Source organism: Sycon ciliatum, chromosome 8 (genome assembly GCF_964019385.1).
Source record: "Sycon ciliatum chromosome 8, ocSycCili1.1, whole genome shotgun sequence".
Classification (NCBI taxonomy): domain Eukaryota; kingdom Metazoa; phylum Porifera; class Calcarea; order Leucosolenida; family Sycettidae; genus Sycon; species Sycon ciliatum.
Window position 1 is genome coordinate 28,480,017 of NC_088650.1, and position 27,946 is coordinate 28,507,962.

General features: G+C 49.7%; 1 protein-coding gene across 1 annotated transcript; it reads left to right on the forward strand.

Moving 5' to 3' along the window:
- Positions 1–534: 534 nt before the first annotated feature.
- On the forward strand, positions 535–27,946 carry LOC135822599 (uncharacterized). The gene is made up of 15 exons (XM_065335410.1): positions 535–1,739; positions 5,504–5,683; positions 6,578–6,709; positions 7,536–7,596; positions 8,004–8,128; positions 9,012–9,158; positions 9,797–9,952; positions 10,733–10,870; positions 11,235–11,305; positions 11,619–11,705; positions 13,592–16,000; positions 22,009–22,200; positions 23,049–23,483; positions 25,013–25,183; positions 27,167–27,946. Exons 1-15 carry the CDS (start codon positions 1,520–1,522, stop codon positions 27,266–27,268), a joined length of 4,626 nt encoding a protein of 1,541 aa, XP_065191482.1. The 5' UTR covers positions 535–1,519; the 3' UTR covers positions 27,269–27,946.

The window sequence follows — 27,946 nt, forward strand, 5'->3', positions numbered from 1 at the left end:
AATCCGATAGCAAATAAAGCACAGCTCCAGCGCAACAAGCGGCAGACATCGCTTCAGCGCTAGACTTGCGCCGTCACACGAAAATCGCTCGCCATTTCCATCTCCATTATCCCAGGACGCCCAATTTTTTTCGTGAAGATGCAGTGAGAGCTTCCAAGACGTCTGGGCCTGTTGCCGAGATCGTAGATCGCTTGAAAAGGGGGAAATCCCGGGTCTGGAGCGTTTGACTCGCGTGCAGAAATGCAAAGTGCCGTGACGTATCTTGCAGGCTTCGCATCTCGGGAACGCAGCATCGTGCCGCGATCGCGCTTGCTGCATTGGATTCCTTGGAGTTTTCTATTCGATTTACATACTTGGATTGTCCCAAAAGACCGATATTTGACTGAAATACGACGGTTTGTAGCTTGGCTGTCCAGACGCACTAGTGGGTAAACTCGCCAACTTTCAAGTGCACTTTTCTGCACTGTACAGTTTTTGCGATAAGGTCTGTTTTCTCATCTGACGGCTCATATTATAGTGCTCTCCAGGCACAAACATCACCAGGGATACAAACTAACTTACAGAGACGCTCCGTTTCCAGCGCGAAAAACACCTCGTGAACACCAGATAGCAGCGTGAGTCAGTGTCGCTCATGGAGGTGCTGAACAAGCGCTGAGGACCGTTGGCCATTCACAACGTTGTGGCCTCCAAACCATTCTAATTCGCAAGCCCGCGCTGGGGACAACAATGTGAAGAAGAGGTTGGTGCGACTTCGGCGATACTTGGGGCCGGGGAATTGTGTGTTGCTCCCTACATCAGTAGATCTCCATGGCGATATTTTGCCGGAAGCCGGCATGGCCATATCTAGCCTGGGCCTTGGCTGGAGGCCGTGGCGATCGCGCGCGAGCGCTGCCTCGACGGCTCGAGTCTTGACTTGGGGTCATCAAGGTCATGTCTTCTCCTTTGACCCCGCCATCGAAATCTGGATCAATCTGAAATGAGATTATGAGTGCCTAATGTAGTGATGAATGCCGCACAGTCGCGATGTCAAATGATCACTCTTTTTATCTGCTTTGCGTTTCTTTTCTGTCATCACACAGTCACTTCCATCACAGTTCATTTTCGCCCATGAAACCGACGCAAAGGCATGGTATGTAGCCTAGCTACTGGATCATCATTTTCACCCTTCGCATTCTTGTTGAGCGGAAAGAAAATTCGAGAAGATCTTGCTTGCAGTTCTTCACTATTGAGTATTGTGTAATCACTTTAGTTGAGCAGTTTGGGTATTTCTGACCATCTCATCCGAGCGTCTTGGACAACAAGTACTCGTACTTTGTATTTGTGAGCTGTGTGTGATCCTGAGGTCGGTTGGGCTGGCCATGATTGTAGGCTCTAAAAGCGCACCGAGCAAAGTTTGCAACATAATGTAGAGAAATCTTCCACTGGATTTGTATCGAAGATTTCACCGAGGCCCAGGAGCATGGAGGCTCTCCTCATTTGACTGATGGAATTGTAGCGATTCATACCCGACTGCTGCGGAATGCAAGCCCAACAAGTGCCACAGAGCGTCGAGGAGTCGTGTGCAAGAAGTAGCATGGAGCGAAGTTCTGGAGCTGCGTCCAGTCCAGAAGTCGACGCTTCCGCAAAGAATAGGCTTCCGGATGTGCGTCTCCTGGCGGAGTGCCTTCGCTTCGCGGACGATGACTGTCCCGCAGTGATCGATACTCTACAAGCGATAGCGACGTTGTGTTCTACATCAGGTAAGCCTATCTCATGGAAACTGGCTTCCAGAAATTAATAATAATATTAAACACCAGTTTTCTGAGGTGACGAGTCTTTGTGGACACTGATCTCCGCTGCTTCAACTCTCCCGCACAACAACAACATGAGTGTATCCTTATACTATTATAATTTATTAACTGGTTTTATTATAATTATGTACACTCCTACTAGTGTAGACATTGAAATCCGTTGAAGAAGTCAAGCGGCCACGAGGCGCTGGCCTTGCAGCCGTGAGCACTGCCATCTGCTGGTCCATTTTGCAGTGTGTACGTGAACTGCGTACACGCTAAGGCAGTAAGACCGCCGGTCACGGTCATTCCATCGGATTTCAATATCCACAACGGTATTTCTTATTACTGACGATGATACAAAATCCCACACTTCCTCAGAAATACAAGCTCTTGCAAGAATGCTAGCTACAAAACACTACACCTTGATTACGAGCAATATGCGCGCAGACACACTCACACACACACACACACACACACACACACACACACACACACACACACACACACACACACACACACACACACACACACACTCACACACACACACACACACACACGCACACACACACACACACATACACACACACACACACACACACACCTCTCTCTCTCTCTCTCTCAGACCTGCCCATCACGGAAGCGATGATAGCGAACAGCTATGTTAGACATAGCAACTTGTGCTGGGATTGCACCATTCAACAGCTTGCAAGGCTGATGAATTGACCGCCACTATTTTTAGCCTGGTATCCACCACACAGTTGATTGAAGTGACTTTTCTGGCCAGTGATTCCCTACACACACACACACACACACACACACACACACACACACACACACACACACACACACACACACACACACACACACACACACACACACACACACACACACACACACACACACACACGTACATGCACGTACATGCACACATGCGCATCTTAATATTGCCAGTATTCCTGAGCGAATCATTTCTGAAGATCTATAGAGGGTATGCGATGCCATCATCCGTTGAGATACTTTGGCGAAGTCGCTGCACAGCGCTGCACTTGCACTACTGCTAGCGACTCACGCTGCATACTTAGCGGCCATAAGCGAATCCGCTGATCAATCGTCCATTGTTATTAAAGGGGAAGTTAAGGCAAAAATCAAAATTTCACCAGTTGTAGTCTTCGGGGTACTGAGTCAAATGGTCTTGGTCCGAGAAAGCTGAGACGCTCCCTTCCTACTTGAATCCCAATCGAACTCGCGCATTTCCACCGAAACTGGGTGACTGTGCCCTACTAGATGGGGATTTGTATGCAAAATGTCACTAAAAGCGCCATTTCGTTCTTATAAAAGCACGGATGACCGGGATTGGCCCATATGTTGTAGTCTTTTGGACGCTGAGTCGACTGGTTTTGGTCCGAAAAGGCTGCGATGCAGCGTTCCTCCTTTATTCCCAATCGAACATGGTTGAACAAGCGGTCACGTGCTCCTGGGTGCCCAAATCACCTGGTCACCACGCCAGCAGGCGACAAATTTCACACCAAGGTTCAACTCGAGTGACAGGAGTGCACCCAAAAAAGGTCAAACAGGCTAGTAAGTTGTACCCTGCAGGCACGGTGACCAGGTGACTGGTGTACGCAGGAGCACGTGACCGCTTGTTCAACCATGTTCGATTGGGAATAAAGGAGGAACGCTACATCGCAGCCTTTTCGGACCAAAACCAGTCGACTCAGCGTCCAAAAGACTACAACATATGGGCCAATCGCGGTCATCCGTGCTTTTATAAGAACGAAATGGCGCTTTTAGTGACATTTTGCATACAAATCCCCATCTCGTAGGGCGCAGTCACCCAGTTTCGGTGGAAGTGCGCGAGTTCGATTGGGATTCAAGTAGGAAGGGAGCGTCTCAGCTTCCTCGGACTAAGACCATTCGACTCAGCACCCCGAAGACTACAACTGGCGAAATTTTGATTTTTGCCTTAACTTCCCTTTTAGGCATACGCCTGTTTTGATTTCCACTATGAATAAAGTATACAACAACAACAACATTCGCATACCCTCTGTAGATTCGGATGTTGAGCCAATAGTAATTTCCGTATTATCTCTAATATAAGCACAGTCTCCAATAATGGCACGTCTCCAATAATAGAACACCTTGGGACGGCATTCAAAAAATAAAGTGCTCAGTCTCCATTATAAGCACACTGTGTAAATTCATTATCTGTACCGGCGAAAAAAACCCTGAAATGTGTGCGTCATACATGAATTTGGCATGGCAACATGCCACTGAAATGAGGTTGAAATAATAATGGAACAGTCTCCAATAAAGGAACGTCTCCATTAATAGCACGGGGCGGAGGTACATTGAAAAAATAAAGGACCGTGCTTATATTAGAGATAATACGGTATGTAAAGAGAAAGTGACCTAGAAGCTACTACATGTTCTCGATTTTGACAGCATGTTACAAGGCGAGGACGCGTAGTGCTCCTGACTACAACCAATCCATAACCCGGTTGTATGCGTCCTCGCCTTGTAACATGCTGTCAAAATCGAAAAACATGTTAAACTACCAAGCAAGGCTTCTGTGTATATAAATTACTACATTGTAGTTATGACTAACAGTCGACCAAGGTAACAAGATAATAATTGTACAGTCAGATAGTGCGACAACAAGGCACAAAACTGACAAGGATATTGAGACATTTTTTTGGTAGTGCCAACAAATTTGTTGTCACTACCAAATATTAACTTGTACAAATAATTCGTACCATTTGTACTATTTAACTTGCATGCAACTAGCCAGACAAACATGATTATCCATTCTTGGCATAATACAACAAAATTATCAATTTTTGGCATAATACAACGTTTTGCATGGCATGTACACAGTTGTAGATTTCTGAGAAATTCCAATTACACATACACATTTTCTACTACAAGTCATAGTATAGGACCCCCCGCACTTGGGGCCCCTAGCTTTTTGGTGGCCCGCCTGTACTATAGTTACATTTGCGGGTAACCGCCTTTCCAGTATAAATTGTGTTACTTTGATTACTTTTTCATTACACTCTGATGATGTGTGATAAACAGTGAAACCGGTCAGTGAACCAACAATCAAAGAACTATGTGTTATGCTTGTGTCGGGGTTTTTCTAAACTCCCCCATTGGAGACGTGTACGTTTGATGGGGGAAATACGGTATTCATAATGAGTTTGAGCATTGTGTTTGTTATGTCGGTAAGTATTATTATATTCACCGATTCAATAAGAGACACGACATTGATATTGGGAAACAGAAAGAAAAAGAACGACCATTGTCGACACGACAGGAAGAGAACAACTCTGAACAGGAGAGTGTGCGTGCAGATGCGGGAAAGCAGGCATGTGCCTATACGGTAGAGTATGCATGTGTGACCAGAAGTGTGCACGTGCGTACATGCCATAAGTGGCATGTTGACTGTTGCTGTGGCCAGTGGTGGTGATTGTGCTGCTGCTGCTGCTGCTACTGTTGCTGCTGCTGGTGGTGGTGGTGGTGCTGCTGCTGCTGGTGGTGGTGGTGGTGGTGGTGGTGGTGATAGTGCTGCTGCTGCTGCTGCTGGTGGTGGTGGTGGTGGTGGTGGTGATAGTGCTGCTGCTACTGGTGGTGGTGGTGGTGGCGGTGCTGCTGCTGCTAACATTACCGCTGCTGTTGTGGTTGTCCTTGCCCTTCTAATGAGAGTGATTTCCCAATGCATTCCTATATCATAGTGGATGCCTGCGAGGAGTTTGTCCGCAACGGCGTCATGGAGAAGATTATGGCGCTGGCTTTTGAAACACGCCACGCTCCATCGAGTACCAGTGGCGATGGTTGCAAAACCGACCCGGAGGATATGGTGGCCTGTCAGCTTGCAGCATTGCGCACTCTGGCATGTGCTGCCAGCATCTCAGGTGAGAACAGGATTGATGCCAGGTACTACAAGTAGGTGTGTTTCTTTTATAACAAGCGAACTCTCAAACTCCACTGCAGCGTTTTCCCTGCACTCGAAAACACCTCCATTCCATGAACAGGTTGTCAGTTGTACCGGATACATAATAAAGAAGGGTTGCCAATATTTCTCCCATTGGGGATCATCCGGGCAGTTGACCTTGTCGTAGAACTAAGATGAGCTCTTTTGCCACACACAAACACACCAAAGCAACACGTCTCGGAGCCTCGAGCCAGAGAGAGGATTATTGAAACGTCTTAGAGAAGACTTCGAGCAAAAGAGGACCCAAGGCCAGGCGCAGGGAAACATTTATTATCTACGAGACAGGCAGCGGCACTAAAGACAGTGCACAGACTTGTACAGCTGGGGCCAAAAAGGCACTGTATAAATGGAATCAAAACACGACGCATAGGCCTGCACTATGGAGGCCAACAAAGCCGCATGTACAACATTGTAAGTAAGATAGCTATGAAGGTCACTGGGCCCTGACTCCACCTTGTGATGTTACATGCCTTTGGCAAATCTCGGTCCTGAATCTAATTCATTTTGTTGGTATTTTATCCACATGTTGGCAATCTGCTACCTCTTACCTCCAAGGAAGTGGTTCTTACCTCTGTCTGGCTCTTTACCACCACTTTTCATTTCATATAATTATATGAGAATCAGAAATCAGTACAAGATCTATGAGCCAGGATATCCTCTATATAGAGCACTGGCTTTTCATAGCACTCCATGTAGCACTGTGTGTCCCCTGCCCACCTCTCCATACGCCAACACCCACATGCCGCATGTCCCAGGACATCACTGACTTCAACTGTTCTCGCCTGTTGAACTTATTGGTCGATTACAATGCCAGATCTGAGCTGTACACTGCTGGCCAGGGAAAGTACGGTGCGGCACATCTCACGCTTGCTGCCACGAGGCGCAACCGACAGGAAGCTATCCACTATGGTGTGTCTGCTGCTGGCTTCGCTGCTCGGCAGTTCAGGTGAGTGTATACCTTGTTTGTGATATGGTAGCAACTAGCAACGTTGTAGTAAAACTGTGTGTGGTCTACACTGTATGCATGGCGCGCAGATCAAGTACTGTGTGACGGGAAATGCTTTCAAGTCTGGTTTGGCCAATAGCAGTGGGAAATTTATCTGCCGTATCTGCTTAGCTTGGTATGTACTTGCATCCTCAGTTCTTGGCACTTTGCACCTGAGGAGATGGTCCCTTCTGGTCCGCTCCTTGGGCCGTGGCATGGTCTTGCCTCCCTTCCCCGGTTTGAGCTGGGTTGGTGTCCAATGGGGTATGGCACAATTACCGGGTAGTGTTGTCTAATGGGGCTTTGGGTGAAGCTTTAATCATGTGTGTGCATGTGCCTGTGCATGCATGTGTACGCGTGTGTGTGTGGGGGGGGGGGGGGTGCACATGTGTGTGTGTGTGTGTGTGTGTGTGTGTGTGTGTGTGTTTTTTTTCATTCTCCTGGGTGGTTACCAACAGCCAGTGTATGCCGGAGTATGTGGTGTGGTGTGTGTGTGTAGAAAAAAATGGAAAAATGAAAATAGGGATTCACTGGCCAGAAAAAGTCACTTCAATCAGCTGTGTGGTGGATACCAGGCTAAAAATAGTGGCGGTCAATTCATCAGCCTTGCAAGCTGTTGAATGGTGTAATCCCAGCACAAGTTGCTATGCCTAACATAGCTGTTCGCTATCATCGCTTCCGCGATGGGCAGGTCTGAGGTCTGAGGTCTGAGGTGTGTGTGTGTGTGTGTGTGTGTGTGTGTGTGTGCGCGCGCCATGTATGTCTGTGTGCGCCATACACTATGCAGGGAATGTTTTGGAGATGTGCTGGCGTGAAGGGATCTTGCAACACCTGTGTGACTTGTTCACGTGAGTTCAAGGGGAGTTGTCACTCACGATAATTACTATGAAATCCAGAAGGACATATTTTGTAAAGCCATGAGCCCTCTATCGTGCACGTTTTATTTCGTAAATCCGGAAGCTTTTGCAAGTGTTTTCAGTGTAAGGTCTCTTTTGCAGGACATTCATTTCCGTAGATTTCAAAACACAGCAAATCTGCGAAATTTTCTTGTTTTACAGCCTATAGATGAGAAACATGTGTGCACTCCAAAGAATGAGGAAGACTGTGCATGACTGTATTGTTGCTGTGGATCATATAGACTACATGACTGTACTTCGGAGTCGGATTGTCCATTGAAGAGGCTCTGCTTTCCCTGTTATTGCTTTTTAAATGTATACACATAAACCTGCGCGCGCACGCACGAGCCGTTGTACAGTTTCGGTGTGATGGAGTTCCTGGACAAGCTGTCGTCTGAATCACATCACGACTCCAGTGCTGACGAGAAGCTATCATCATCCGTAGTGTCGACACTTTGCCTGGCCATGTCCTCGTCAAACTCAGGTGAGATGGATGATGAAATTATGGGTCAGACCACGCTATAGCGACCCTTGCTATAACATAAACCTCACTACAACGTACGAAATGCAAATGTCCATGCCGAAACCACATCGCTTCTGTACAAAATTTCCTCGCTATATCATAATCCGCCATAGCGTAATGTTCGCCATACCGTAGTAACGCACATATAGGCACATGTGCCTGTATTCGGATATAAGCGCACTCTCACTTATAAGCGCATGCTGCGAAGCACTACCAAAATTATCACTTTGACACAACCACAGATAAAAGCCTGCAAACAGCATACAGGAACCATGAAACTGACACTACAAGACCTAGTCAAACACATAGACTCTGGCAAACGAACTCTGACCGCGCATGCGTGTTTAGGTGAAAAAAAATTGAAAATTGGATTCGTAGCAAAAATTCACTTATAAGTGCATGTGCTTATATGTGCGTTATTACGGTAACCCACTGTTCCGCAGTGTTCGCTCGGTCCAACGCGCACAGAGGCCTCAGTATAACACCAAAAGTCGTACAGTCGAGCGTCTTTCTGGCCCAAAAATCACTTTCTTTTCTTGAAATTTCTGTTCACAGCTGCATACCATTGCTTGCATTCAACGCACAAACTGGCATTCATGCGTTCTTCCAACGCTACACTAGCTGTGTAGACTTGGTAGCTAAGGTGTACTTCGAAGTAGTGAAGTAGTGCATGTATATTGCACTGCGGTGTAATTTTTTGACTCACGAATCCACAGAATTCTAGTAGCTGCCGTGCAATCTGAACTAGCTCATGCATATACGTTGATGTGGGTGTAGAAACAGCTAATGTTTGATTTCTGAACAGATATTCTATGGAATGCTGGCATTGTTTCTTGGTCCGTAGGTCTGGTGGACAGCGTGCAGTCGGTCGTCAGTCAGCTCTTCCCAGTGTGCAAGGTGGCACTGGAGAAACTTGCCCCGCACAGTGAGCAGCAGGAAAGTCTACTGAGCCGTGTGTGTGCACTTCTGTCATCGGCAACCAACAACAACTGTAAGTGCGTTTTCCCTCTAGAAAACTCCATTCCTATTCCCACTGCTTTAGTTAGGAGCTGCATCTGCGCCTTGAGCGTTTGATCTGTCGCAACAAGGATATTAGTTTTACATTTCTCTACTTCAGAGTTTCACATGTTTTTATAAGCAATCCTCAGAGACTGTTTTGGTGCCGTGCATTCCCAAGACTGAAAACAACACAATGTTGTTTGTAAAGACAGTGAAGACGCAATTTGTTACATCAATCTGGTCCAGAAATACACGGCCTGATTGATGATCATGTTTACCAGTATACTTCCAAAAAAGTATCAATATTTCATTGCAAGACATCGAGATTCCTGGCTCTATGAACCCACCTCGCTACGAAATACATTACCCAATTCTGTAGACAGCAAACTGTTTCGGCCATATAGGCCTCATCAGTACAGCTATGAGCTTTTTAAGCAAGCCGAGCTACCAGCCATGGTGCAAAGGAGGCACCACAGACATTTTTTTAAGATAGCTTGTCGCTCTAGCGCCAGAGTGCTCTAACTACGAGTACATTACAAACGTTCCTGTGGATGAGAAGAACATTGATCTCCTTCTTGGCACTGCTCTGATAGCTTGCTTTATGGTCCGGGCTCGATGTGCTTGACATAGGTGCCAATCAAGATCGTTCTCGAATCAGTGGAGTGCTCAGGGCTTCAGTTGGCTGCTTGCGTCGTGCAGTGGAGCAGGGCACGGTGCCGGGTGCGATGTCCGCAGAATTGCTTGGTCAGGTCCTGGAGACTGTCACGGTGGCTTGCACCAATAACGGTAAGAGTTCGTGTGCAGGTTTGGGCACATTGCCAGATAGTAGTAGCAGACAGTACACATGCCGATCTAGGCAGGCATGTGACTCAGATCTTTGGCCTTCACACAGGGCCTTGGGCAGAACATACCATACATCAAATAGCATACTGGCGACCGTTGTGAGGAAAAATCGGAGGTTGGAGGGTGGCGCTCGTTGTTTGGCGAGTAGTGTGTGTGTGTGTGTGTGTGTGTGTTTGGGGGGGGGGGGACGTGTGGGTTGGGAGTGTGTGTGTGTGGGGGGGGGGGGGGTGCGTTGGGAGTGTGTGTGTGTGTGTGTGTGTGTGTGTTCCGTGTGGTGTAGACCAGGTGTGCATTGGTGGTCGATTCACATGGCTTCGCCAGTTGTGTGGATTAGACAGTTACCTGGTGCAAGACTTGATCTGTCTCATTCAGATCTTGTTCGCTATCGTTGCTATAAGAGAAAATCTGCGAGTGCACATCCAGTGCATTTGCAGATTTGCGTGCTTCTCTTGCGACGGGCGTATACATGGTACATGGTGTGTGTGTGTGTGTGTGTGTGTGTGTGTGTGTGTGTGTGTGTGTGTGTGTGTGTGTGTGTGTGTGTGTGTGTGTGTGTGTGTGTGTGTGTGTGTGTGTGTGTGTGTGAGAGTTGTGTGTGAGAGTTGTGTGTGTACGCATGCGCGTGTGTGTGTGTGTGTGTGTGTGTGTGTGTGTGTGTATGTGTGCTCACGTAATCACTTGTGCGCGTGTGTGTGTGTGTGTGTATCTGTACTTATGTTGCAGATGTGAACAAGGCCACCGTGTGCAACATGGGCATCATGCCACTCTACTGCAGCTTGCTGTCGCATCACGAGAGCATAGCTGGTGGTACTCTGGCAACGCGCCTGCTTCTTGCAATCCTGTGCATACTGGACTATGGTGGTAAGTAGGATAGATTGCTAGCAGGTGATCCAGAATTTTGATGAAGATGGAGCATAGACCAAACTCGATCTAGGCAGGGGAATGGTTCATTCTTACTGAATTTTCATGGATTTCTTGTGGTTGCCTGCAAAGAAGATACAGGATAGAATGCAACTGAAGTTGGCTGTGGCGGATAATGAACCACATGCCTCCTTGTGTATGCACATGTCATATACTGAGCACTTACGCTAGCCCGTGCCCCCCCCCCCCCTCCCCATCTGAGCCTGCCACCACTGGTTGCAGTTCTCACAGGGGGCAATACAATTCCATTGGCATGTGATGCTAAAATACGCATTCGATTGTTCTTTTCTGACCATTCTGCTAGACAATTCAACCAGGTCGTTCGTGGAGTCTGGTGCTGTTCCACTCTTGATTAGGACCGTTGTGAATTGCAAGGTGAGCATGCTCTACTTTCGATGGTTTCTTGGGGTTTTCAAAGTGATAGTGTGTCTCATCAGTTTGATGTTGTGGTTGTAGGCATTGCTTGAGCCACAGTAGCAGTAACAGTATTTTGTTAAAATGGCGGCAACTCGATCAATATCTCATAGGGTAGCAGCCGGCACCTCTCATACCATTGATGTGGTCGCACAATCATTTATCTATGTGCAAAACAAAAGTTTGTTGTTTGTTTTTTAATGTGTGTGTGTGCACGCGCGCGTGTGTGTGTGTGTCCTTGGGATGGACGATAACGTTCACTTTCCACTCTCAGGACTCAGATGTTCACAAAGCCGCCATTCTTGTTTTGGACACAGTCAACAAGTATGAAGGAAACAATCCCCAACTTGTGACAGGCAGTGTAAGTGGTTTTAAATGAAACAGGATTTCCTGGCTGCCCTGCATCTAAAGGGAAAGACGTTGAACTTGTCTCCAACTTGATCCTTTCCATCCAGGTCATTCACAACATTGCATGGGTGGACAGATGCGGGGCAGGTGCAAGCAGCATTGTACGCGCCCATGCTTACTTTCTCCAGTTTGCAGCAATAACTAGCTAGGTTTCCTAGGCCTCCGCTCACTCACAGTCTGGGGCTACACCAGAACAAACTCAGTGTAGCCAAGTTTCACCACCAGAGATTCGTCAGGGATGAGAAGATGATAACATGATAATTGCTCAACACTTTGTTTAAGTGAAAGCAATAAATGGAGCGGCAGGCGCACCAATGTTGTAGTTGTAATTCTAACACTACTTCTCCATCACTGCATCAGCTCAACCGCCACCACTGGACTGCCTTTTTACACTCTTTTATTGACAAATAACCAAGAACACGGAAAACGACTACATCTTGACAAGACGACAGACCAAAGACTAGCTCACACAGTTTTGCGCATGCGCACAACACCACCAACCAATGACGCGTGTCCACAGCGACCAAGACGAAACAAACACGTGACACCAAATCTACCACAATATCCCGACCAAAAAAACACATACCGTCCTCGGTATGACCAAATAAAACACAATACGCAGAGAGACGCAACCGCAAACAGCAAAAGTATCCACAGGACCAACGCATGTAGCTCCCCAGAATAAAACAGGGCAACCAAAGCCAGAAGAAAGAAAGAGAGGTGAATGTTAAAGAGAAGAGAAGAAACACTGCATTGCTGTCTAGCCACGCACACACAAAAAAACACAGGCTAAACCTAAGCCTAAAAACCGATGGGCCCTGCCCATCCACACAACGCCAGCCAAACCCATGACTGTCACCGAAAAAACAAAAATAAATAAAATATATACATGGCAACGACAAACAAGCAGCGAGTCTAGCTCCCAGCAATGAACCGGGGCTCACCCTGATCGGACGTTCGTTGCCTTCGATGTGGACTGCCACAAGGAGAACCAACCGTGGTTCACCATGATCAGACGCCAGTTCCCAAGACAAGTAGCAATTCAAACAAACTCCCGTATGCACACACACATGCACACACATAAACACTCACCGGAAAACAAAGAAAAGAAGAGAGATATGGAGAGAAGAAAGGCGGCGCATTCCCAGCCAGCACACGACTTCGGAGCAGCAGGAAGCCAACTGCGAAGCTGATACTCCACTCGTATCAGGACAACGAAACGGCGGACGCACAGCGACACTTGAACACAGCTCAGCGGAGGGCGTCAGCTTGATTGAATTGAGTAGACGACGACGACGGGACGACGACGACGGGACACCGGACGACGATACAGCACGACGACACAGCACGACGACACAGCACGACGACACAGCTCCACGACGAACGTTCGAACACGGACAGGGGTGACGAATAAACCAGGACAGTCCAGCAGTGACGGGAGCAACACACATCGCAGGGTCGTGAGCTGCGGAGGCAGAACTCCGCGTCGAGAGATAGTTGGGCGCCAAATGTTGTAGTTGTAATTCTAACACCACTTCTCCATCACTGCATCAGCTCAACCGCCACCACTGGACTGCCTTTTTACACTCTTTTATTGACAAATAACCAAGAACACGGAAAACGACTACATCTTGACAAGACGACAGACCAAAGACTAGCTCACACAGTTTTGCGCATGCGCACAACACCACCAACCAATGACGCGTGTCCACAGCGACCAAGACGAAACAAACACGTGACACCAAATCTACCACACCAACACGAACCATGACAGTATTTTGCCAACGTGTTTATTCCTAAAACCTTTGTTCTAATTCCACTTTTGTCTGTGGTCTTCAGGCAGCAAGCGGTTCAAGTTCTGCGCATACGGGTTCAGTGAGGTACACTAGTCCGCAGCGTACTGCCGGACAAACTCTTTCTCACAGCACCAGTGCTAGTGAAACAGTTGGTGGAGCAGGTACACTAGATACAAGGTCTGCTCTGCAGGCAGCAGTCACCACCAGCCCTCACCGAACACCTATCCGTCACCACACTCTGGGTGAAATCACCCAATACCATTCAGTGGCAGCATGCTCAACTGGCAGAGCAGCTCCGAAATGCCAGGTCAGCGCTGCGGGGACACCTCGACCAAACACGGACCGCCGGCAGACAACACCGGCGGTTTCGCCGCCGTCACTGTACAGGACTGCTGCTCCCGGTTTTCCCAGCACGGCTTCTTTCTCCCGGTCACCCGCAGCTGCGCTGCACAGTTCAGACAAAACCGCTCGCTTGACGCCCGTAGCAATTCCAGACCCAGTGGATCAAATGTCGACCGGTTCGAGGCAATCCCTGTCACGCGGTATACAAGTGCGGTCAAAGAACAGTGTTGACACGGAGATAGAGCCCACTAATGCCAGATGTGCACCAGTCTCTAGTAGCAACACTAGGTCTCACAAGGCCTTTGCTTCTGATGCAGGTTCCATTGTGCGAGGTTCCAGCGGGCCAGGGTCACGTGATTTGCGCGTAAGCAGTATTCGTCAAGACGAGGTGAGCTCGCCGGCCTCTGAAGCACCTGCGTGTATGGTCTGCAAAATGAGTGCGCTCGGACGCGTTACCAGTCGCTCGTTTTCTAGAGTATCGCTCGGGCGAGCCAAGGCATCTCTCTGTGCCGAACACCGGTCGTCCAGGTGGAATCTGGACGAGTTTGCGGCCGCTTCAAGCTGTGTTGAGTCTGATGCATCATTCGTCTCTTCCAATTGCCATAGTATGGCCAAACCCCACATTGACACATATGCCTATTGCTCAGATTCATCAGTTGTCTTTGAAACCACGGCAGCACCAAGGAAGAAGAAGCGGAAGCTTCTCTCGGCCAGAAATATGACTGCTTGCATTACCCCGCTCCGTCACACAGCCACTAGTCAGCCCTCTGTTCAGCCACCTCTCTCACGATTGTCAGAATGCGAGCGCCAACAGGAAAGAGAGCATTGTGGTCGGGTAGAGCCTGACCTTAACCCACCATCCACTGTGCATAGAGAGCTACTGCAACCTTCTCGCCCATCTTCGGTCGTTGGGTTGGGATGCGAACCTCGTGCGGAAAGCCATCACTCGGTAGTGTCTCGACACAATTCACCCATACGGGATCCTCCCTTACATAAACCTGCAAGCCACACTGTGGGTAGCAGTCACACCAATAATGCTGCTGCCCACCTGGCGAAAAGCAAAGCATCCACTGATATGTACGTTTCATTCACCGACACCGAGCTTACCGCCAAGGCCACAGCTGTACAGGAAGACCGCCCCACTGACATCAATTCTACAGGGCAGCACAGATCCAGAGATGATGGTTGCACAAGCAAACTCTCCGCATTCACTAGCCAAGGGCTAGATCTTTCGGCCTGCAATCTAGACACGGTGACAAAGAACTTGTTTCCGGTTGATCTTCTCGACATGAGTATGGAATGGAAGCTAGGAGATGGCAGCGAGCCAGAGATATACAACTGTGAACAAGATGCCATCACACAGCAGTATACTGAACGGCGTGCATCTGATAACGCTGAAGAGTGCCGGGACTGTCCCGGCAGGATCCAGTCACATGTGAGTGATGATAAGCCAGGTGTTTGTTCCTCTGAATGGAAGAGTTCCGCACCTGAGCTGCACGCTCAACCAGTTAGTGCTGCGTGTGGTCCGTCCACTGCACGCTTGAAGCAACAAGGTATCAGTTCTAGTTCAACCACAGGAAAGACGCAACACAGAGCAGCAGTTGTTGAAACCGATCAATCCGTTAGTGCTGTGTGTGGTCCGTCCACTGCACGTTTGAAGCAACACGGTATCAGTTCTAGTTCAACCACAGGAAAGACGCAGCACAGAGTGGCAGTTGTTGTTGAAACGCGTCAGCAACACAGTCAAAGAGAGCAGCAGCATCACGATTGGCAGCACCAGCTCGGCCATCAGCAGAAGCAGGAGGTTCTCCGGCGTCATCACAGACCTCTCATGGCCTACCACGATGACGGTGACATGTTTGGACTAAACTCAGACTACGAAAGTCACCGGAGCAGGAAGGCGCCATTCCGTCGGAAGGAAGTCTTCACCGATGAACAAACCAGCTCTGGCGATGAGAAGACAGGGCCGTCTCATCGGGCGGCCAATGCAAATGCCAATGTCAGCAGGAAGCATGGACGACCTGCGCGTCGTGGCAAGAAAAGATACGAATGCCCTACGCCCAGAGACGACGGCAAAATCTACCCGCGCTTTGCAAAACGGCACAAAAAGGTATGTTTGTTGTGTTGTTTTTAAAACGTATATTGGAAAGTCAAAGGCAAATTGTCATGTTGGAAAGTCAAAGGCAAATTGTCAAAGAGAAGATTCCGAGCTGGACTTGCCCCGCACTTGCAATGCTCTGTGCCAGTGGTTGCTAGGTGATCGACTGGTAGAAGTAGTTGCTAAGCTTTTTTACTAGAGGATTCCTAACTAGTGATGCCTTATTACAGGGAACCCTAGATGAAGTCTGAGAATACTGTAAAAGCAGAAATTTTCGGTGGTGTTTTATTTTCGGTAACTTTGGTGCCGACAATTTTTACCAAAAATAAAACGCACCGAAAATTTTGTTACTACCGGTACTGTATACATGTACAGTCCATTTCAAAACTATAGACGCGTAGGGTTTTTGAAATATTTCAAATTTGGCTGGAGCTTTTTGAGAATAGTTTTTTGGAATATTGCTCAGGTCCGCTCCACAATTACTCTCATATAGTTTCTAAACGATTGGATAACAGACGCCCAATTTGGAAAAAATTATGCACAAAGTGATCACAGATTTTATGTGGTATAGATGCTGGCATAACGGTTTTTGCCTAGGTACGCGTCTATAGTTTTGAAATGGACTGTAGTACAAGTACAATTACCTGGAAAACGGGTTTTACCGAAAATTTCCCTCCACTGAACCGCCGATTTTGGAGAATTCCAAAAATATTACACCACCGAAAATTTCTGCTTTTACAGTAGTCCTGTGAGTTGTCGAGTGAGTAGACTACAGAGTAACTGAGTGAACACATACTAGTAAGCGAGGGACTGGCTCAGCAAGGCGCAGCAAGTAGGGATGGGAGCAGTGCATGATGGGCTGTCGCAAGTTGGTAGCTCCATGGCCAGTCACCTGTGCTGTTTGCTAGGTATCGAAAAGATTTTCGTGCCCAAGCCGACAGCATACAAAATAAAATCCCAAAATGCATGAATACACTGGCAGGGTGGGACCTTTGGGAACACTGCGGCATCGGTGGAATGACAGGAATGTCCCTTGCTTGCATGACAGGTTACATGCATCAAATAATGATGTGTCTACCATCACAGGCATGAAGCCACCAGTACCGCCACCTCTCATTCTTACAGTGAAACCTGTCTAAGACGACCGCTCAGGGGACCTTCAAAAATTTGGTCTCTGTTACCAGGCGGTCTCCTTATCCAGGATCAATTGACTGGAAGTAGCATCCCCTGGCCGTGGTTCCTGTAGTGTAATGAGTAGCATCATCGATAATGTTCCCCCTTCTGCAATAAAGATTCAGGCGAAACTCCCCGATAATGTTCCCCCTTCTGCAATAAAGATTCAGGCGAAACTACTCAAAGTAGCTACCGCTACATGGCGCAGTGAACAGGATCAGTGAAAGAAAAATACTAGTAACATTGATCCGCAACGAACCTGTTCCGCAACGGCAGGATGGCTCGATTCCAGCCACCGGGAACGTTTGACTTCGCCGATCCGACGCAATGGGACGACTGGTTGGAGCGATTCCGCCAGTTCCGAAAAGTCACGAAACTGCACAAAGAGGACGAAGACGTACAGGTCGCAACTCTGCTGTACACGATGGGTCCACAGGCGACCACTGTATTCAAGCAGCTGACGTTCGCCGACGCGGGTGATCGAGAGAAATATAAGGAAGTGGAGACTAAACTCTCGGCCTACTTCAAGCCCGTTTCCAACGTCGTCCACGAACGAACGATGTTCGAACGCGCCACCCAGTCGCCATCCGAGACCGTGGACGAGTTTCTGCGTCGTCTCCACCGCATCGCGGACAAATGCGAGTTCAAGGACGCTCGCGATGACCGCATCCGCGATCGCTTTATGGCCAACCTGGTGGACAGGAAGCTCACCCTCGAGCTCCAGCTGCTCGACAAGCCAGACCTGGCCAAGGCTGCTACGCACGCCAGGAACTACGAGCAGGTGCACCGACAAGTGGCGGCGCAGCGCCACCAATTGGAGATCTCTGCACCCCCGCAAGAAGCAGCAGTACGATCGAGCACACCCAGCCAGCGCCGTCCCGACCACTCACCAGCGCTCCGCGCAGGCCAGGAGCCCTGCAGATGGTGTGGGAAACCGGCTACACACTCCCGACGTGAGTGTCCTGCTCGGTCTGAGAAGTGCAGCTCCTGTGGTAAAATGGGCCACTACAGCAGGGTGTGCCTGTCCAAGGCCAGCAAGGCACCGCAACAGCAGTCAGCACACTCTGTGCAGCCGGCCAGCTGGTCGCCGCCAGACCAGAGCCAGTCACTGTTCATGGGTGGTGTCACCGATGCTAACCTGCTGGAGGGCGGACCCTGGATGCGCTCAGTGACGATCGGCCAAACACCGGTGGTGTTCAAGGTCGACACAGGTGCGGATACATCCGTGATGAACGCCAGCACCTTTGCCAGCCTACAGCCCGCCCCAGCACTTAAGCGGCCATCCACCAACCTGATGGGACCCGATGGCGCCCGGCTCAATCTGGCCGGTCAGTTTTCCGTGGCCAGCCAGGCACTCACTGGCGAAGTTTTCAACCACGAGGTTTACGTGCTCGCTGGAGATGGTGCCAATCTGCTGAGCCGACAAGCCTCCATCCGCATGGGCTTCGTCCGACAAGGCATAGGCCACATCAAGGCAGACCCGACGCGTGCTGAGCCGTTGGGGTGTATGCAAGGCCCGCCCGCCACCATCCGGCTCAAACCCGACGCCCAGCCATATCACTGCCCAGTCGCTCGACGGGTGCCTTTCCCACTGCTCCAGAAGGTAAAGGCCGAGTTAGCACGAATGGTGGACACTGGCATCGTCGAGCCCGTAACCGAGCCCACTGAGTGGTGCGCCCCAATGGTGGCCGTCCGCAAGAAATCAGGTGACGTCCGGATCTGCGTCGACCTCAAGCGTCTGAATGCGTCCGTGCAGCGTGAGTCCTTTGTCTTGCCGACTGTGGACGAGACACTTGCCAAGCTCGCCGGAGCCACGGTCTTCTCCACGCTCGACACACACAAGGGTTTCTGGCAAGTACCCCTCGCCGCTTCTTCCCAACATCTCGCCACATTCATCACACCCTTCGGCCGCTACATGTTCCGACGTCTTCCATTCGGGATCACATCGGCGCCCGAGATTTTCCAGCGTCGGCTGATGGCCATACTGGAGGGAATACAGGGTGTGTGTGTCTTCATGGACGACATTCTAGTGTACGGTGCTACCATTGAAGCCCATGACCTGGCTCTACAACAAGTTCGGGAGGCGCTAGCGGCTGCATCCGTGACTCTGAACCCGGACAAGAGCCATTTGCGCCAGCCGACAGTCAAATTCCTGGGCCACCGGATCAGTGCAAGCGGGGTCCAGCCCGATCCTGACCGTGTCGCGGCAATCCTGCAACTGGCTGCTCCTACTGATGTCCCCGGTTTACGCCGGCTGCTAGGCCTCTTCAATTATGTGGGGAAGTTCATTCCCGATTTGGCCAGCATCTCCGCACCTCTCCGTGCACTGCTCCGCACTGACGTCGCTTGGTTGTGGGACGCCCAGCAACAGGCGGCACTCGACCAGTTGAAGTCCCTCGTCGCTAAAGCCTGCACTCTCGCCTTCTTCGACCCAGCCAAGCCTGCCACGGTCAGTGCTGATGCCAGCAGCTATGGTCTCGGAGCTACCCTACTACAGATGCACGACGGCGAGCTGCGCCCAGTCGCCTACGCTTCCAAGTCTCTCAGCGATACCGAAAAGCGCTACGCACAGATTGAGAAGGAGCTGCTCGCTGTGACATGGGCCTGTGACCACTTCGCACAGTACCTCCAGGGTGGCTGTCCGTTTCAGGTGCAAACCGATCACAAGCCTCTGGTGCCATTGATCAACGCCAGGGACCTCGACAACACGCCACTCCGGTGCCAGCGAATGCTCATGCGGCTGCTCCGATACGACGTGACAGCTGTCTACGTGCCGGGTCCACGCCTCGTAGTTGCAGATGCTCTGTCCCGGGCTCCCGGCGACGACAGCACCGAAACCTCCACCATGGCCGACGTCATCAACGACATCGAAGCCCATGTGTCCGCCGTCTCGGCTGAGTATGCATCGCCCGACTTCTGCAGCCGTGTTCGCCTCGCCATAGCCGATGAGGCCATCCTCGCTCAGGTGCGCCAGTTCGTTGCCGCCGGCTGGCCCGACAAAGAGCACAGCATCCCGGACAACCTCCACCCATACTTCCACTCCAGGCAGGCCCTCTCCATCGCCGATGGCTGCCTGTACTTCGGCGATCGGCTAGTCATACCTGCGTCCCTGCAGTCCGAGGTCTTACGTGCAATCCACGAGGGTCATCAGGGCGTCACCAAGTGCCGTGCCCGTGCCCGGGCAGCAGTGTGGTGGCCAGGGCTTAGCAGTCAGATCGCCGACACAGTCCGCAACTGCGAAGTCTGCAGCCGGACACGCCTGGTCCCCGCAGCTCCACTGCACCCTCTGCCACTCCCAGACCGCCCATGGCAGCGCGTTGCGGCCGACCTCTTCACACTGGATGGTATCGACTACCTGATTACGGTTGACTACTTCTCCCGATTTGTAGAAGTGGATCAGCTCCGCACCACCACCTCCGCCGCCATCATTGCGGCCCTCAACATGCACTTTGCGCGGCACGGTTTCCCAGACAGCTTCGTTTCGGACAACGGGCCGCAGTTTGCTAGCTCGGAGTTCGCACTCTTCCTGACCCGTCACGATATCGAGCACCGTACCAGCTCACCTCGCTACCCGCAGAGCAATGGCATGGTAGAACGCTCAGTGCGCACCATCAAGGAGCTACTCCGCAAGTCCACCGACCTCCCGACAGCTCTACTCGCGTATCGCTCTACCCCGTTGCAATGTGGTTTCACCCCTGCTCAGTTGTTAATGGGGCGGCAACTCCGCTCCACAGTGCCAACACCCGCGGCCCAGCTGACACCAGCCTGGCCAGACCTGGATCTGGTTCGCCGTCGAGAAGCTCAGCAGCAGGACCGGCAAGCCTCGGACTTCGACCGCAGACACCGTGTCCGGTCGCCCAGTCGGCTCGCAGCGGGGGACCGGGTGTGGGTTACAGACCTGCGCCAGGAAGGAGTGGTACAGCTACAGCTCAGCGAGCGATCTTACAATGTCAAGACAGCCACCTCCACCGTACGTCGAAACGCGAGGAGCCTCCGGCCACTCCCGCCAAGCCCAGCAGAAGTGGAGACACCAGCAGCCCCCATCGCCCTGCAGCCCGAGGCCACCGGGACACGCGGCAGAGAATCTCCCGTGGCGAGCTGCGACGGCACACCAGCTGCTGCCGAGGCCGGCACAAGTGCCACCTCCACTACGCGTTCAGGTCGCAAAGCCATTGCACCTGAGCGGCTTATCTCGACCATATGAACATGGACCTTCCACTCTTTCCGTTAGGGGAGATGTAGTGTAATGAGTAGCATCATGACAGAACTCTATCCCTAGGCATAGCATTGTCTGTCTCCTGGTTTCTCCTTCCTACTCCCTACACTCACTCGCATTGATCTAACGTGCGTACGTGTGTAAGAACCGCACCCTGCCTGCTGTACCATAGACTCATGCATTCATGTACCGCTGTACTTGCTGGCTGCGCATCACTAACCCTTCCCCTTCTATGGCACAGTCCCCGCACTGAATGCAGTACTCGGGTGCGCGTGCGTATTCATGTCTGAGTCCACTGCCCTCGGGCTCCATCTATACATGGCATCCCGTACTGGGCACGCTGCTTCCGGTCGCTGTTGTGTGCACGCAGCGCCGTAGTCTATTCCGCTCTCTGTCTTCTCTACACAGTGATTCCTGTGTAGGGCTCTCTTCGTTTCTGCTCTCCTTGTAGTAAGTTGTGCTTTTCCGTGTCCGATAATGTTCCCCCTTCTGCAATAAAGATTCAGGCGAAACTACTCAAAGTAGCTACCGCTACAGTTCCAGTGGTCTTCTAGGACAGGTGGTCGCCTTATATGAGTGATCGCCTTGACAGGTTTACTGTGTGTGATGGTGACATCTTGTTGTTGTGCAGGGCATGGCCACTTCAGCAACCGCAGATGATAGTGGTGGTAGTGATAGCGGCGGTGGCGGCGTTTTCTACAACAAGGAGAATGATGCATTATGGTCCACACTACTTGGTGAGGAGGAGTCACCAACATTACAGCGGCATTCCGTCAAGGCCAAATCCGTCTATGGTCATTCCTCCTCCAGCAAAACAGGAACTGTACGTTTGTGCGGTGTGCGTCTTTGAGAGTGCGTTTTTAAAATCACTACAATCTAACTGCCTTGCTTACTGTGCCCAACCTGAAATCAGAACGCTCTCCATCTGCAGTGACGCCCCCTCCCCCCTCCCTTTGGCTAGAAATGGGCACACTCATAGCTGCCTCGGTCTGAAGTGATTGCAACCTTTTGGCCAGAATACTGGTACAGGTGGAATCCTGACAATTCGAATATGGCTTAATTCGAACATACCGCTTGATTAGAAGTTTTTCCAGGACCGATTTCGAAATTCTATCAATACGATTCCCACATAAATTTTTCTGATAATTCGAACCTAATTTAGCTAAACTGGATGTGTCCGGTTAATTAGAAGTCCCACGGATTCCACTTACATAGAAAATGTGTGGGATTTGTGCTGATAATTCGAAGTTAGTAAAGTGTAATTCGAAGTTCACTGTACACTGTACTGGTCAGTTCAGTTTGCATGAGCAGGCTGTGCCGGTCAGTTCAGTATCCGTGAAATCTGTGTGTAAGGACCATAGCGCAACTCTGCGTGACCATGAGAGCATTTTGACATACATATTGCGTTGTGGATTCATGTTTGGATAATTAGAATGTCCGGATATTGCGGATAATTAGAAGTTTTTCCTGGCATTTTGAGGTTCGAATTATCAGGATTCCACCTGTACCTTCACACGTGTCTTCACCTATGGCACCTGCTTATTGCATTCCTGAATAATGTGGGGTTGTTGCACTGAAGCCATGTAATTGTTAATGAGAGGGATCGCATGGGAACGGTGTATGCTTTTACTGGGTGAAAATATGACATCAGCGTGTTTCCTATGGTTACAGACTCGCTCTCGCATCAACTCTACTTCAGCCATTGATTCAGTACCCCTCCCAATCACTGACTGGGATACATCAAAGTTAGCTGTACCGCAGGCTATGGCTGATCGTCACGAACTCCCACGTGATACCAAACTGCACACAACGCTGATAAATAGCGGGCAACCCAGTAATGCCGAGTCCAAGCAGCACCCTCGCCTGGGAGATATGCGGCTCAAGGACTTCTCCGTGGTAGTGCAAGATCACAAGAAGTCTGCCAAGTACCGCCAACCGGCTTCGGGCAAGGAGAATGATACGACCGCAGCACACCACCATCCAGGACTATCACCGCACAAACTATCCACCACTGTACAGGCCAGCGTGAGCAGCTACAACCTCCGAGACACGACGGACCAGTCAGCGCTTGACGAGGACACAGACGCCTCCTGCTTCAGCTCTGGTGTGAGTTCATAACTAACAATTGCCATAATACATTGTATGGTGATTGTGAGTTCATGTGTGATAATTTTGAGTTCTAGTGTGGTAGTTGTATGGCAATCAACCTTACACCACCACCACCACCACCACCACCACCACCACCACCACCACCACCACCACCACCACCACCACCACCACCACCACCACCACCACCACCACCACCACCACCACAGTGCGAAAAAAAAAAGAATGGCAGGAAGTTGTCGGAAAGTTGATTGATTAACGGCATTATAAGTACTGTGTTATCGCTGTGCACTGAAAATTCATTCATTTGTGCAAGTGAGCAAACTTCAGCAGTCTAGGCTTGTGTTAGTTGACTGCTTAGGCTGTCATCACACCATGGTACAAAGCGCTGCGTCTACGCCCACGTAAGGAGTTTTTGGTCGGTTGTCATGATGATCCGCATACGGGGTGAAAGCGGGAGCAGAGGAAACGGGAGACGTAGACGTGGTATGGAGAGGGGGGGGGGGGGGGTATACGACTTTTTGTATGAACGTGCGTATCTCCCCCAGCCTTTTTCCCAGCGACCCTGTACTTCGATGTACGTGCGTTCAAATTTCTCCAAAAACCTGACTGCGTGTACAGTTGAACATCGATTATCCGACCACCTCTGGGCAGACAACTGTCAGGCGGTGTTCAGATAAGGCAAATGTTCCGGATAAGAAACATGTACATGTACATGTACGACCTTTTTTTTCTTCAAAATTTTCGTATTTTTTGAATGGCTCACTACATGCACAGTGCGTACTCTACGGCACGTGCGCCCAAAAAAACCGTTACGGATAATCGAATGGTCGGATAGTCGATGTGCGGATAATCGATGTTCAACTGTACGCGTCAGGAACTGTGCCTGTCTGATGACGCTACCACCCGTTTTGGTTTTTCACCATAGACGTAGACGTAAACGGGAGTCGGAGAACGTAGTGTGATGACAGCCTTATCAAGTTGTTCAATGCTTGTAATATTACAAGTTCATTCAACGTACAGTAGTGGAAAAAGTACCGTAAAGTACTGTTGATCCGCCCCCTCTCTAATTCCCGCCCCCTGTCGATTTTTTACTTGTGAAGCGACTTCAACGTATACAACGAAAATACGATGTTGAACCGACGCATGCACTGCTGTACACAATACTTGCCAATCCAGGATAAAAATGTGCACAATCCAGCACATCGAATCTGAACTTCTACGTTGTTGTACATCGTACTGCACTTGACAGCCTTGATCTAATTCCCGCCCCCTGCCGAAAACCCAGCTGGGAAGCGTCATGGCGTGGGGGGCGGATCAACGGTACTTTACGGTGTTTGACAGGGGTCTTTTATTGCAGTATAAAATGTCCTTCTCAAACGCTTGTGATGCCTATCACCCCATGTATGTCGTTGAACGGTTCAACTAATCATCACAGCTTGCTAGGAAGTACCTGTGCGTTGTTTGGCTGCATGTGGTTTGCCCTTCACTCTTCCTATGGCAATACTACCAATGTGATGTTCCTGCAGGGCACAAGAATACGACGGCGTCAGCGCGTGCCCATGGAGCAGTGGGAAGTGGACAACCTCGTCCGAGGCGTGGAAAAGCTGGGATTCCGCTGGTCGCACATCCGCGACGCGTTTCCATTCCTGGAGAGGCGCACCGCCATGGACTTGCGGGACAAGTACAGGCAGCTACAGGTGAGGATTCGTTTTGAGATGCTGGGGAAGTTACAGCTCTAATGGTGTTATTGCATTGCTGGAGGTCCGGAATGATTCTCTACTCATTCCCAGGAGAGAGAGAGGGAGGGAGTGAGGGAGGGAGTGAGAGAGAGAGAGAGAGAGAGAGAGAGAGAGAGAGAGAGAGAGAGAGAGAGAGAGAGAGAGAGAGAGAGAGAGAGAGAGAGAGAGAGAGAGAGAGAGAGAGAGAGAGAGAGAGAGAGAGAGAGAGAGAAAGAGAGAGAGAGAGAAAGAGAGAGAGAGGGGGGGGGGGGGGGGAGGGAGGTACTGATAGGTTTTTTAAACAACATGCATGCACAAAAGTGGCTATCATACAGCTGTAGTGCTGGCCGATGTACAGCACCACCCAGCCGTGAGTGCTTGTTCCTTGACTCCACCCACTATTGTGGGTTTGACGGGCTTTGAGGGTAGCCCAAGCCGTGTGTGAGTGAGCGAGTTCATGCGTTATCAGCAGGATGGAAGTGCTGCACGGTGTAGGGATTCATGTGTAGAGTGCTCAGTCTTTTAACCCTTTAAGAGCCACAGGAAAATTTCAAAATTCTGCATTTTTTCGTGTTCCTTGGATCATAGCTTCAGTTCTACTCACTCAATCCTCACAATCTAGGGCTTCCTGGAACGGTCTCCGCGAGAGGAAGAGAATGAGGTTGATCATGAGAGCCAGCACACTGTCTATCCAGCGCTAGATCGCAGCGACAGTACGAAAAATGCCCCAAATGCGTCCAATTGCGTCCCGCTCCAGATATTTCATTTTACTCGATCGTGGAGTTCCAATTTTTTTGCTGTGTACTCTTGACAATATCAACAGTGAAACCCGTGCAAATTCAAGTAAACCAGCGTGACGAAAAGTCTCAAAATTCTCAATACTAAAGTCGCACTGCGCGCTTTTGAAATTGCCGCGATCGCGGCTCAACTTACGAGTGATTTATCTCAGGAACCGTTGCTCGCAGCGCTTCGCGGATTGTTTCTCCCGACAGGTGAGAGTTTTCTCTTCGCCCTGGATATTTCGATCGATGGATTAGAGCGAGATTGGACTGAGTTACGATCTTTTGAAGTTTTGCATTTGCTTGCGTCGTTTACTTACGACGCATTCAAGTATGGGGCGGCTCTTAAAGGGTTAAAAGGGCTGTCCGATAGAGGCTATGAGATTTCACCATCATTTGTATGGAGTGCATCTGGCTAGCACCAATTTGCCACTTCATACAAAGCATGCACGGTGATATCATTTGCATAACCTCTATTCATGTACATGTAACGGCTTTGCACGGTGTTCCGACTTCTCGACGTCCTTAGTCCACATGCCAGTATACAAGTATGTAAAATTCTACATACTGTGGAAGACGATTCGATTTGGCCCTCTAACGACCTCAAATGCTGAGGTTATGTTTTCATACCCACCTATCCAAGACAGCCACCCTATTGCCTTTAGAATGTGAGGTATGCATCGAAGATGGCCGTCACCTTTTTGCGGGGCAAGTTGACTAATTTTCGGCAGGTACAATCCATTCTAGTACATGTATGAGTGTAGCTTACCCAGTTCATGACCTCTCATGCAGAGTTGGTATCACAGTGTGTACGATTGTAGTGGACTTGCCCCGCAAAACCTATTGTGAGAGCCGTGGGCCAATAGCCCCGGTGAGAAGGCCGCAGTCTTCAAGCCTGTTCATAATTATGGTGAATTAAAATAAGAAAACAACAACCCAGCGGCGGGAAATAGATGCATACGTCCCATCGGGTAAAACCGTACTTGGGTTATCTCTATGGGTGTTGAATGGGATTCTGGTCTAGAAGGACCCCAAACACGCCTTGTTATGACATCCACTTTCCGCAGCTTCACACCACATGTACGAGTATGCAAGAAGATTTTTGCTTTTCTCTTTCTCTGTGTGTGTGTGTGTGTGCTCATGTGTGTGTGTGTGTACTTACACATGCACTCACACACCTCAGAAATCCCAGAAAGTCAAGCCCGCGCTGGGCGTTCCAGCCGTCGCTCAAACAAAGATTGGGGCGCGCAAATGGGCCCAACGAGGAAAACTGCCAAGAATTTAGGTAGATCGACTGTATGCATGTGTACCAGAAGCCTACCGGCACTTCCGTGGAACAAGCCACAATACAGAGTATGCTATTTATTAATTTTCTTGATTTCTCTATTTTGAAAACTGTCACCCTAGCTCTCTCAAACTCTACAATATATAGGCTACACATGTAATGCGGAGCTCGTACGTTTACACCATTCTATGGTGTTTGTATTGAGTGACGTCACGCATGCACGCACATATGAACCCCCATACACACACTCACATACACAGACACACAGACACACACACACACACACACACACACACACACACACACACACACACACAAAATAATAATATTGAATTGCCATTCCATAATGCTGAAGTACATAGCATGCAGTGATGGTATTGGCTTACCACTGTCCCTATGCGTGCAGACCCAACAACGGGTAGAGAAAATCATTATTTTCATTGCAATTGAGTACAAATAAGTTAGTAGCATGACTTGGCCCAGATCTGGTCAAACCTATTTTTCTTTTAATAGGAGTGCAGCATCCACTGCAGACACTTCAGTGAATATGCACACCTCTCCAATATTTCCATGCTCAAGCCGCTGCCCTGCAAGGAGACTGAAATGACAATTGAAACGGTGAAATCTTCGGCTTATTGGAACAAAAATGCAAAGTTCTTTCTTTAAAAATGCAATGGA

What these genes read in the sequence shown, in the direction of transcription:
- LOC135822599 (XM_065335410.1), top strand. Translation starts at nt 1,520, where the DNA reads ATGCAAGCCCAACAAGTGCCACAGAGCGTCGAGGAGTCGTGTGCAAGA. An exon ending in GGTGGCTTGCACCAATAACG is followed by an intron (nt 9,953 to 10,732) that starts GTAAGAGTTCGT and finishes CTTATGTTGCAG; the next exon opens with ATGTGAACAAGGCCACCGTG. An exon ending in GGACCGTTGTGAATTGCAAG is followed by an intron (nt 11,306 to 11,618) that starts GTGAGCATGCTC and finishes TTCCACTCTCAG; the next exon opens with GACTCAGATGTTCACAAAGC.